This window comes from Tinamus guttatus, unplaced genomic scaffold, assembly GCF_059628265.1.
Source record: "Tinamus guttatus ecotype Peru unplaced genomic scaffold, ASM5962826v1 Tinamus_guttatus_pri_ptg000563l, whole genome shotgun sequence".
NCBI lineage: Eukaryota > Metazoa > Chordata > Aves > Tinamiformes > Tinamidae > Tinamus > Tinamus guttatus.
Window position 1 is genome coordinate 1,725,148 of NW_028289097.1, and position 11,323 is coordinate 1,736,470.

Sequence of the window (11,323 nt, forward strand, 5' to 3'; positions counted from 1 at the left end):
TGACTTAAGCCATAAACTGTAGCAATTCACCAGCTGTATGCAGTAAAATACAAGTGAAAGGATCTCTCTTGAGATCTGGTATTTAAACCTGTGGAAATAGTGGCACTTTTCAAAACACACAGCTATAAACACGAGGTAACATAACCTAAGGATGCTCTGGAGGTGAGGGGGGAAAAAGATGGAAAACGAGTGCCGGTTACTTAGACAATTTTATTTGTACTCCCCATAGCTGGGTGCTGTAGCTCTATTACTTGTGTAAGGATTTCTCCTTCAGGTTTCCCACACCATGCAGGAAGGAATTACATTGTTGCTCCATCATTAAAATCTGTCCACAAAAGCTGTAAACATTGTTGTATCAAGTTTTTTTGTTGTTGTTATTGTCTCCTCCAAACACACACACAATACTTTTACAAAGGAATTTCTAGGTGACCTTTAATATCTAGTTCCTGACTCAATCTCACATGCTTTTTGAAGCAAAAATACCTTGATGTGAATGTTTTCATGACTAGTATCTGGCAGAATCATTGCATTCCCTTAGTTTCAGCTCCTGTGGAGCCCTTGCTTTAAAAAAAAAACCGCTGCAACATGCCCTGTTATGTCCTGCAGGGATGTTGAACCTCGGCAACGCGCGGTTCTTGGTCGGAGGTCCACCTGCTTTCACACCAAACTTCTCTAGAGCTGGGACCTCTGCAGCATCTAATGTAGTTTAGATTTATATTTATTTAGGTATCTTTATATGTTAAGGTTCAGCGGAGTCCGTTGCCTGTGCGGTGTGGAGAACAACCCCCCCGTCCTGCCACACTGGGCGTCTCTCCCAGGAACGTCGGGCGTTTGATTTTGTTCTGCTTGTGCCTGTGAGTGTGCTCAGCCCGCAGCACCCGAGCGCGGTGAAAGGAGTCCTGCAATCCGCTAAGAGCTGCCAGCTCCTTCAAACAGTCTCACTCGAACGCACAATATCCCCTTAGCCCGCCTGGTTTTGAGCGTGGTGGAGGTGAGCAGGTCCTGCTTTATCATTAAGACTCCTTCAAGTAATGCTTTCTTCAGGCTCACAAATAAATCAAGGACAGCAGTAAAACAAGAAAGGAAAATAAATCTTCTGATTCACTGCAGACAGAACAGATTCTTTCAGCTCTTTGCTTTTTACGCTTGAGTTCAGTAATGGCACGTAGCATTTTTGCACTTTCCTAGCAAGCTGTCCATGCTCTCATTCCAAACCGTGCACGTGACATTTAGCAGCTGTGAGGGTCCCATACAACTGACCCAATGCAGTACTTTCCAGGAATACGACTAGTAAATCCAGGCTATTTCACATAATTTGTCATTTTCCTTCGGAGATATTCTGAAGGATTTTGATGAGATTCTCTAGACCAAAAATGTAGCCGTGGTCGGGCCCGTCGTAAGTGGTGTGGTTGCATTTGGAGCCTTTAAAGGTGGTGTGAGCAAAGTCTATCATGCGGACGTCCACCTTGGCGTGGCCAGCGCCGTGCGCCATGGGGCAGTTTGCAGTTTGGAAGTGCCCCTGCAGCTGATGATCCAGGGAAGCTGCGCTCTCCTTGCTCTCCAGCCCGTCATAGATGATGAGGAGGGAGCTGGAGTAGAACCTGTAGGAGCTCTGCTTCCTGATGACCGAGAGCAGAGCCTTGAGCTGCAGGATGATGGGCTCCAAGAGATCAGTTCTGAGGCAGTTGCCGTTGCAAAGGAACTGGCGCAGGGTTTGCCTGAATCCCTCGGGGGAGAGTTTTCTTCCATAATATTTATCTTTGCAGAGAAAGTGCCCAGTTTCAGCTTGATACACCTTGAAGAAAAAGAACAACAATCTGAATTCCGTGCGTGGCTTATTGTTCAGTTTTCCAGCATTCTAGACTCAATCTCGATGGAAAAACTTCAAAGCCAGGCTGAGAAATGGGAGACACAGGGCCTCTGCGGCAAGGTACTGCCAGCTTCCCACTGAATCCCACCCCTGTCTTTTCCGGGGATTTAGACTATTCAATTTAAAGTACTGGTGCAGATTCTTGCTGTACTGCTATAAATTGCTGCTTCGTGAAACCCGTGCAGCTATAAGTCACAGGCACGTCACGAGTGATTTAGAGCATTCTCCCTCTGTCTCTGTTAGGAGGCTGCAGCAGTACAGGAATGATCGTGCTCTTGCACCTTCTCTCAGTATGCAGCACACGGACAGCAATAATTTTGCTTTTTTTTTAAACATAGAAATACAGAAATACACAGGCAGGTATTTGTGAAGATCTGTTAACGCTGGAAGAATGGGGGAGTGGATTCAGCTCATGCGCCAGTTGTAATTTAAGGGAAAATCTATGCAAGAGAAGCGTATCAAAGACCAGGAAGGAGCACAGTTTTTGACACCACTGTTTATACCACCATATATGTGCTTTATAATCATCATTGTCATAATTATCCTTCAGGCACAGGAGAAAAACATTTTGAAAGCTGCTTGGGAAGTGCAAGTGGAGCAAATACAGGGTTTCGGTTTCTAGCGATTTTGCTCAAGAGGCACCATAACAGCACAAAACAAACCCCTCACATGTGAACTGATCAAATGAGACAGCTCCGTGAAGGAATGAGCATGACAAGTTATTCTTTTTTTTTTTTTTTTTTTTGCATTTGCATTTGCATTTGCTTTTTGCTTTTCTTTTTGTGCATCACTCCAGAGCTGAGCATGGGGTGAGAGTTTGGCTGCCTGTACAGGCAGATCCTCAGCAGCTCTAAATGGCTCTCGGCTGTTCATATCAGTGGCTATTGAACGTGGCCAACCCTGTGCAGGGCCCATTTAGGAAGGTAGCCAGATCTCTGTAAGACGAAGAGGGGATATGAGGGATGGATTGATGGATTACCCTCTATATGCCATATTGTTATACCCCTAGGTATCCCTCCTGGTTGAGGACAGCATATGCGGTGAAGTGGCCAGAAACTCAGTGGAAAGCAGGAATGAAACGACCTCCGTTCAGGCAGTGGAGGGAAGGGGCCCCGCAGATTTCCAGCCGTGTTGGACCCTGCTCCGTACCTGCATTCCGCAGATGCGGACGCCCAGCGAGGCCGAGGTGCTCTGCTCGCACTTCTTGATGTGCCGGGCTTTCTTCTCCTCCGACGCGTCGTCTCCGTGCTGCCGGGTCCCCATCTTCAGGTCCAGGATGCAGGGATAGTTGTACTTGGATACCACGTTTTCCAGCAAGAGAAACTCTGGACATGAGTTAAGGGAAACCCAATAGTTTTACATTCTAATTGAAAGAGATCTTAAATCACAGCAACTGCTGACGTTCTCCATAATAGCTCACAACTGTAATGAGACTTTCTGAGCCAATTTTACCAACATGTCATTGCTATAGGCCCCTTGCTGCCAATTTCTGTTAATTTACTGTAGTACAGTCCTACCAATTAAAGTACCAATAGCTCCATTCTCCAGTGACACTATAGCCTTGGGCTGTCAATCCAACACCTTTCCTTATACTAAATTCACTCCAGTGCGTGTGGGGGAAGTTGTTAAGCTGTATTACGCACATGACTGCTGGGTAATGAAGTGTAATAGAAAAATAAAAGGCAAGGCAGCTGCTAATTCCTATATAGTTGTGTTTTTAAATGCATGCCAAGGGGATCCTTGGCTTACTTACACTGAATACCTTTTCTTAAGAAGTTTTTTTTTTTCTTTTTTTCTTTTTAAAACAGTGGGATATGATACAGGGGAATTATATTCTGTATTTGCCCCTGGACAAATATAGTCCCAGAGAGTGGGCATATGCACCCCTCCAATAAAACATATATTGATTATTCCTTTTTACTTGTGGTCAAGACTATGCTAAGAGAAGCAGAGAGAGAGAAAGGATACGATGAAGTTTGTTCTCGTTATATTTGGAGGACATGCGGGTCAGGTGCTGCCTGTGACAGTGCAGGCCCCAGGGGTTGTAGCTGTTTCTTTCAGGCTGATTTCCGTTTGTGTCTTCCAAGAGTGAATCTGTGCAGTATTGAAGGTCTGTCCTCAATAGCATTTTCCCTGGGCAGCTAGACAAAACACACAAAAGAACGTGTTTGGTTTATAAGCTCCAGAAAAGAATATTCCCTCCTCTCCTCTTTTGTAGACCCTCCACCTTGATAAGGTAGATTTTCAGGCACTCTCAAAGGAAACATATTCATCATGTCCAGCCTGCAGAGATCCTTTGTTACTCCTGAAAGTGATTTTCAGAAAGCAAGCTATTGCTGGGTGCCAATACTTTCTTTCATTATAATTTCAAAGTGTGCTTGGCTTCTCTGAAAAGCACCAATGACCAGGAATCTCTGTTTACCTAACAGACACAACACTGGCAAATTGTCCAACAATGGGAATGATTCCCATTTTAGAGGGACTGGCCTCAACGAGGGGAGGGAGGGAGCAAAAAGGAGATTTTTTTTTTTTTCTCCTTGTAGGGTCATTTATTGGTCTTGCTCGTCCAAAAAGTCATAATTCTCTTCTCACTGAGGGCAGCAGTTTCGCGGTAGCAATATTGTACCCTTCAGTCACAGCTGACCCCGGTCTTTTCCAAACCAATTTGAGATGAAAGCCGTCTTGTTGAAAGCCTCCGCAGGCGCAAAGGTCAGAGTGTGCTTGCGAGGCCCAGAACGCTTCTCAGACACAGCTCTCCCCCGGGACGAGGGCAGGATCGACCACTTGAGCTTGTAGTTACGGCATCTCTGCTGCTTCTGGCCGCTTTCGAACAGAAGGGCATCGCATGCTGAGCGTGTTCGGGGGCTATTCTCACTGGAGCTCATGCCCTTTCCTTTGTTTCACTGCTCTGGACCCAAAGGGACAGGTGGAAAGCAGTGTTGGGGACACGCATTTGGGTGGCATCATCTCCGTGACAGCCGAACCTGCCCCGCTCCATCCGCAGCCACATGGAGAGCTGAGCCATGGAGCCAACTAGCTGGATCTGCTTCTCTTCCCGTTGCCTTAAGGCAGGAGTCATGGAAACCTGCCCGATAGACCCTGCCCAGCCCAGGAGGGGGTCCCGCTGCCAAAGGGGACCCAGGGGACACGTGGCACCTCCTACCTGTCCTTGAGGGTCTTGGCGAGCTGCGTGTGGCTCCACGTGACGAGCGCGCGCTCGCCGCTGCCGGCGGCCCACTTGTGCCAGAGCGTGACCCCCGGCTCGTGGATGGTGTCCAGCAAGGGCTCCGGCTGCACGCTGGGGCTGGCAATCAAGTTCAGGTTGCCCAGGCTGTCCTTTTTGACGTGCACGGAAATGATACCTGCAGAAGAGAGGGGAAAACGAACCGGAATCAGCCCCTGGGCAGCAGATTAACCTGTGCATTCTCATACAGACACGGATCACTGTTACGGAGCAGCTCCAGGTGCTCCTGAGAGGGCTGGCACTTCGCAGGACAGCTGCCTCCTTGTATTTCAGTGACCTCTCACTCTCCTCCAGGTCTGATCCTAGGCCCAGCAGACACCCTTAGTCCGAGAGCCTGGAAAACAGCCATGGGCTTTCCTGAAACTCCTTCCTCCCCACTGGCTTCGGCTGCCTCGTGGCCCTGCGTGGTCTCCACTTGAAACCTGCCTCGGCTGAACATGATGTTCCTTCGCTGTCCGTTCCCGTCTGGACATCCAGGCTCTACGACGCAACAGTTGACCCTTCACAGACCCTTGTGTAGGATGAGAAGCTCCTGGCTCATTTATGACAAGGGATTCAGGTCTCACTTCTTGTTGGCAGAAAGCAAAGAGGGGGTTGGGGACAAGGAGGGAATTTTCCAAAGCCAACCGATATGCCAACTGCTTAACTGGAGATGTATGGTGGCACCAAAATCAGAGCACGCTCCCGAGAGGAGGTGGCAAGAGCAGAGGAAGGACGTTTCTGCAGTTTGACAGTTTTTAATAGCCACCCAGGACTTTCTGCACGGTGTCACCGCGTCCCAGGGTGGAGGCACCGGGTCTCACTTTTCACCCTGGCAGCAGGGTGGTGGCTCGGCGGGTGGCCTCGCAGACAGGGCTCCAGGCCCAGCTCCTGGACTCGGTATGTGACCCTGAACGAGACACTGTGACCCAAGGACGCGAGGCTCCCGAGTGCCTTTGAGGAGCTGCACCTTGCATGAGCCCTGGCCTCTATTTTCGGCTCCCTCCGTCTCCAGGAGACCGTGCTGAGCTCCTTGGCGGAGCAGTTAAGCTCAGGGAAGTCTCCTGCTGAAGGCAGCAGGAGCTGCAAGGGCGTCGCAGCCCCGAGCGGGCTCTGATTGCAGGGGTTTAACCTGGCAAGCTCGCCGTCCCCATCTGTGAGATGGAGAGAGCACGATGGCATGTCCCAAGTGATGCCACCAAGCTGCTTCCGTACTCACAGCACTTTGCAAAGGGAGGCGTTATCAGTATCTTCATTTCTGAAACAGTATCTTCAGTTTAGAAACAGGGAGACGGAGGCTCGGAAGGACCTGACGTGCTTTGAACATCCTGCAGACCAGCAGCAGAGATGGGCACAAGACCCAGCTCCCCAGAGCCTCAGTCAATGCCTTGCCCACTTGCAGCTAGTCCTGAAGATGAAAAGCCCCCTGCAAGTGCCAATGACAGCTCTCTAGGATTGCTATAGATGGCAAACAAGGACTTGGGTTTTTACTGTTGGGACAAGGGGAAAATTACACTGAAAATACTGAGAGCCTTTTTTTTTTTTTTTTTGAATATTAGATGATATTTAAAAGGAGGGCGATTTGGCAACCTATGTTAGCTGGACAGAAAGAGAGGACAGCTGGTGCCTGATGGCTTTCCGGGATCCAAAGTGTCCTCTTGCCTTCTTCTTTCTCTCGCTCTCTGGTTTCTTTCGTTGACACAATGACACCCGGAGGAATCGCTGCCCACTGGCACAGCAGCAAAACCAGAGCAGTGCTGATCTCCAAACCATGTGTATGGGCATGGGCTGGCAGTGCTGCCTCCGCCCGCGGTGCCTGCGCGTCGTTGTGTCCTTCCCCAGGTGCCAGGGACCACCCCAGGAATGGCATCGCCCTGGGCCAAGAGGAGGGAATGGGCTTTTATGTGCCTGGTGTTCGTGCATGAGGAGGGACACGATACCCGTTCCTGAAAGCTGAGAGGCCGTTAGCATTTTCCACTATATATTTAACATATTAGCGTTGTGATTTTTCCTGGCTTTATGGGAATCACAGGGCTCAAATGCCAGCCGGTCTGCCAGGCATTTACCCCAGTCTCATCCCAGCTCTGACAGCGGGACTGCTGCCTCGACGTGTCAAATGGCAGGGCAGGAGCGGCCGCGGCTCCGTGGGAGACGGCTCTGACCTTTCTGGGAATAGTTGATAACAGCAGCCCTTTGCTCGGGGCATCGCCGTTCTGGTGAGCCCTGTCCAGGGCTTCTGAGCCTCTCGGTGCTGTACGGGCGTTTTTAGGGCATCACCCTTTCAGGCCCAGGTAGGATATTGCTCACACGAGTTGTCTGCCTTAGTTCCCTGCTGCTTTCGGGTCTAGCTGCAGCGAGGCACATCCAGAAGACCATGGTTGAGTGTGTTGAACCAAGAAAACTCATCACTGGGAAGAGCCCCAGAGGGTCCCAGTGCCCAAAGTCTCACTCCCTAATAGCATCCTCCCTCGGCCACTGCTGCATTTACCAAAAGGGAGCTCTTCTCCCAAATAAACATGCAACCCTCTTTTCTTCATTTACAGTGAGATTGCAGCAGGTGAACAGATGCATCAAGGGTTTGCCCTCCCTGTGCATGCGCAGAGCCCTGGCTGCTGCCCAAGGGGCATTTGCAGAGCCCGGATCTCAGCAGATCCGTGGGGATCCCTGCACATCCCGCTGCGTCCGGGCACCACGCGCTGCCTCCCTGCGCTCGCACGGCCCCTTTGCGGGTGAGAGCGCAGGACGAGCCGCACGGCTCTTCCTGTTCCCTTTCCCTGGAAAATCACCATTAGCCCAAGCACTTTGCATAGGCAGACTCACCACATCAGCTAATCTTGCACCAAAATGAGTGGGGAACACAGGCTGCTCTGTTGCAGAAGAAATCTTACATAGAGGGTAAGTATTTTTAGCTGTTTCTGCCCTTTGCCCATGGTCATCATGAGCAAAGGAAGATCCGTTTTCCTGTGGCTCCCACATCACGTGCATGATCTTCAGCTGTGTCTCATTTGCCTGTACTACAGGTTAACTTAGAGCAAGCAGAAAAGCCCTACCAACTCTAATGCCTTGAATTGCCAGGAGAGGTAACCGTGAAAGCACCCAGCAGATTTGCCTGAATCAAAGCCTTTTTATGTTTTAAAAGTCACTGAGAGGCGAACAAGAGTCCTCGATTCCAAATCTAGCACTACGCCTCAATTACGGCACTACAGCAGCCTGTAACCTTAAAAACTGTCCCAATTACATATCTGCAAGTCAATGGAGCTGTGCTGATTTACATAGTGCTGACAATCTGGCCCTAAAAACGTTATATATAGCATGAAACTAAGAGGTCTTAAGTATCTTACATTAATATGAAAATTAATGGGGAGATTTTCAAAGGCAAAAAAGGAGCAGCTCAATTACAAGGGGATGTGATCATCACACCTCCTTCCAGTTGAAAACTCTGCCTTCCTGAGCTTACCTTTCAGCTTTAAAAAGTGCTTTTGCTTCCTGGTGTACTTCATTAAGGGATGGGGAGGTTTTGCATCTGTTCTGAGTGACCTTTGTGTGCCATACAAATACATATACCCTGTAGCTTTAGCGTGGTGATGGCTCCTAACCTCCTTTTTTATTACAACAAGAAAACATCTGTCTGGGAGCAGAGATGTGTTTGGGGACCTGTCTTTGCTGGCCTTTCACTTGGCCAAAACTGCAGTCCTGCCCTGCATAAGGCAGGCAAGGTAGACAGCGGGTATTTACGGATGCTGTCACCATGCTAGTGGCATCCCGGTGATTCTCAGGAACATTTTGCCACGGATCTCTTCCCTCATGGATTTATTTTTAAATTTACAAGTGCATTTATTTACTGCCGTGTGCGATAGAGCCGGCGCGGAACCGGGCCTGGAAATAAGTCCCTAATCCCATTGCAAGCTCAGAATTCAGCAGGAGGAGGTTGGGAGGCGGTTGGTGGGGGAAAAGCTGGTCTCAAGGTCACCAACGCTCCTGCTCTGGTTAAGCGAGCTGCGGCCTGCCGGGATTTTTAAGCAGCCAACTCGGTGTTAGGTTTGAATGATGATATTTGATCAACGTTGCACTTAATGTCATCATTTCATAATGGTGCCCGAGCCCCAGCACGGGCTAAGAATAGAGACGAGGAACATGAGCACGTGCGAAGGGCTGATAGAGACCACGGGAATTTTCCCCTCGTGGGAAAACATCCCGCCTCTTTTCAAGGAATGCAGTCCTCGGCCCGGGTCGGTTACATGTAGAAAAAAATATGTGTGTCTGATGACAAACTGGAGAACTCTTATTTAATTACCCCTCATTGCAAAACTCGCTGGGACTTGCAATAGAGAAGAAAAAGGAGACCAAAAGATATTAATAACCCGGCCACCCTTGAACTGATAGTTTGTGACTGCTTAACATTTTTATGAGAGAGACAAAACTGGGCCCAGCTCCCCAGCACTGAACCCTGGGCCTTGCTTGTTGATGAGCTAAGAAAATTGCTTTTTTTTTTTTTTTGTTCTTAAGCATCTTTTTAACGTCGTCCCATAAATCTGAACAGGCCCCTGGCTTTCTGGAAAAGGGAGAGATTGAATTGGAAGTGCATCAAAACCTCAGCTGACATTCTGTGCTCTCCTCTGTAATGCTGAAGGACCAAAAGATATTTTAGTTTTTAAGTGACAGCTGAGCTTCCTGCCTCCCACAAAAATCCAGGGTCGGAAGCTTTATGAACAGCACAAGTCTGGCAGTAAAAGCAAAAAAAAAATACTGGGAGAATAAAGGAAGCGGAAGAAACTTCTTTAAAAGAGTGCTAAGACTCCCGTCGACACCAAGTGCTGCTTTTTAATAGCAAAATCTAGAGATTCGTCTGACAAAGCGGCTCGGGCAGGGAAAGCCACAGACAGCCAGTGCTCTGCATCACCCCGTTCATTTTCCCAGCCTCCATCGTTCTGCGTCTGCCTCTTTTTGGCCCTTTTCGACCTAATGAGCGGCCTCCCTGTCACTGTGTCCCACGAATCCCACGGCAGCAGGTGGACGGACACGGGAGGAGCTCCCGGTACCACCGGCCAGTGCTCAGCCCGTATTAGACACCAGAGAGTCCGCGCACGGGAAACTCTCCCCTTCTGCAAGACCTGCCTGGGAGAAGTCCCTGCTCAGCAGAACATGATCGGCACAAGTGAAAGAGCAGCTGGGGACTTCATGGCTCGGACTGAGCCCCGCAGCGGTGCCCGGCGTCTCCCCTGCGGCCTCTCCATCGCTCCAGCTTATCCCAAGCTCGGCAGCAGCCTGCCCAATCCCAAGGAAAACCTGCCTACTCGTCAGGGCCCTCTGGAGATGCCATTTCAAGGAACCCCGGAGCTGGGAGCGCCCCCCAAACCCATCCTGGCCGTTCCCCAGGTCTCACCTTTGTACTGGGGCGTGAACTGCCGCATGGCCAGGGGCAGCGACTCGTAGAAGCTCTGCTCCTGCGAGACCAGGGGCTTGCACACCGTGTGCTCGTCGTACTTCATCATGCTCATGTGGCCCCCCACTTGGTGCACGAAGGGCTCCAGCAGCACCACGTTCCGGGGGTCGCTGGCGTCCAGAGGGCTCTTCCCCACCATGGTGCTCGGGCTGCTTCGTGCTCGGGCAGATACGGATGTTTCTGGCTCCTTGAGCAGCGGCGACGGGGGTCGGAAGAGGGTTTCAGTGCGTTCTGGACCGGGGTGGTGAGCGTCAATGGATCTTGAGTCCGTCCCAGGTGCCTTCTGGCTTCTCAGCCGGACACTGACGCCCTTTCTGCAAAGCAAAGGACATTCAGGAGGCTGAGAGGGGGCACCAGGGGCTGCAGAACCACTTTCCTGTGCTGGGATGCAGCAAGGGCAGGAACCCAGCCCTGCAGTGGCCTCCTGTGCCCTCTGCACCGTGTCCCCCTCGACTGACACCCGCAGTGAGTGCTGGACATCGAAGCTGGTGACACGTGCACCTGTGTAGGGTGAGATCCCTCCATGCATGGAGCTGCTTTTGTGCTGAAAAAGACCCTGCAAGAGCAGCAGGGCAGGAAGATGGAGACGAGCTCCCAAGTTCATGGGGCTGCCTCTGTATCAGGGTAGTCCTTGGGCTGGGTTGCTAATGCAATGCACCTTTCTGCTCCGGAGAGGGACAACCCTGCTGTCACCCGATGCCAGCTTGCCCCTGGAGCAACAGCTAATGAGGTTCCTAGTCTTTCCTCAAGCCACGGTGAGGGAGGCTCATTAATTAGCGCTCCGCAA

General features: G+C 50.4%; 1 protein-coding gene across 1 annotated transcript; it reads right to left on the bottom strand.

Annotated features, from left to right (window-relative positions):
• Positions 1 to 937: 937 nt before the first annotated feature.
• IP6K3 (inositol hexakisphosphate kinase 3) lies at positions 938 to 10,675 on the bottom strand. Its single transcript, XM_010213426.2, has 5 exons — positions 10,477 to 10,675; positions 5,034 to 5,232; positions 3,839 to 4,011; positions 3,020 to 3,195; positions 938 to 1,795 (listed from the first exon to the last, which is right to left on the bottom strand). Exons 1-5 carry the CDS (start codon positions 10,673 to 10,675, stop codon positions 1,319 to 1,321), a joined length of 1,224 nt encoding a protein of 407 aa, XP_010211728.2. The 3' UTR covers positions 938 to 1,318.
• Between the last annotated feature and the right edge of the window lie 648 nt (positions 10,676 to 11,323).

What these genes read in the sequence shown, in the direction of transcription:
- IP6K3 (XM_010213426.2), bottom strand. Translation starts at nt 10,675, where the DNA reads ATGGTGGGGAAGAGCCCTCTGGACGCCAGCGACCCCCGGAACGTGGTG. An exon ending in GTTCACGCCCCAGTACAAAG is followed by an intron (nt 5,233 to 10,476) that starts GTGAGACCTGGG and finishes TCTCTTCTGCAG; the next exon opens with GTATCATTTCCGTGCACGTC. An exon ending in GCCAAGACCCTCAAGGACAG is followed by an intron (nt 4,012 to 5,033) that starts GTAGGAGGTGCC and finishes TGTTTTGTCTAG; the next exon opens with CTGCCCAGGGAAAATGCTAT.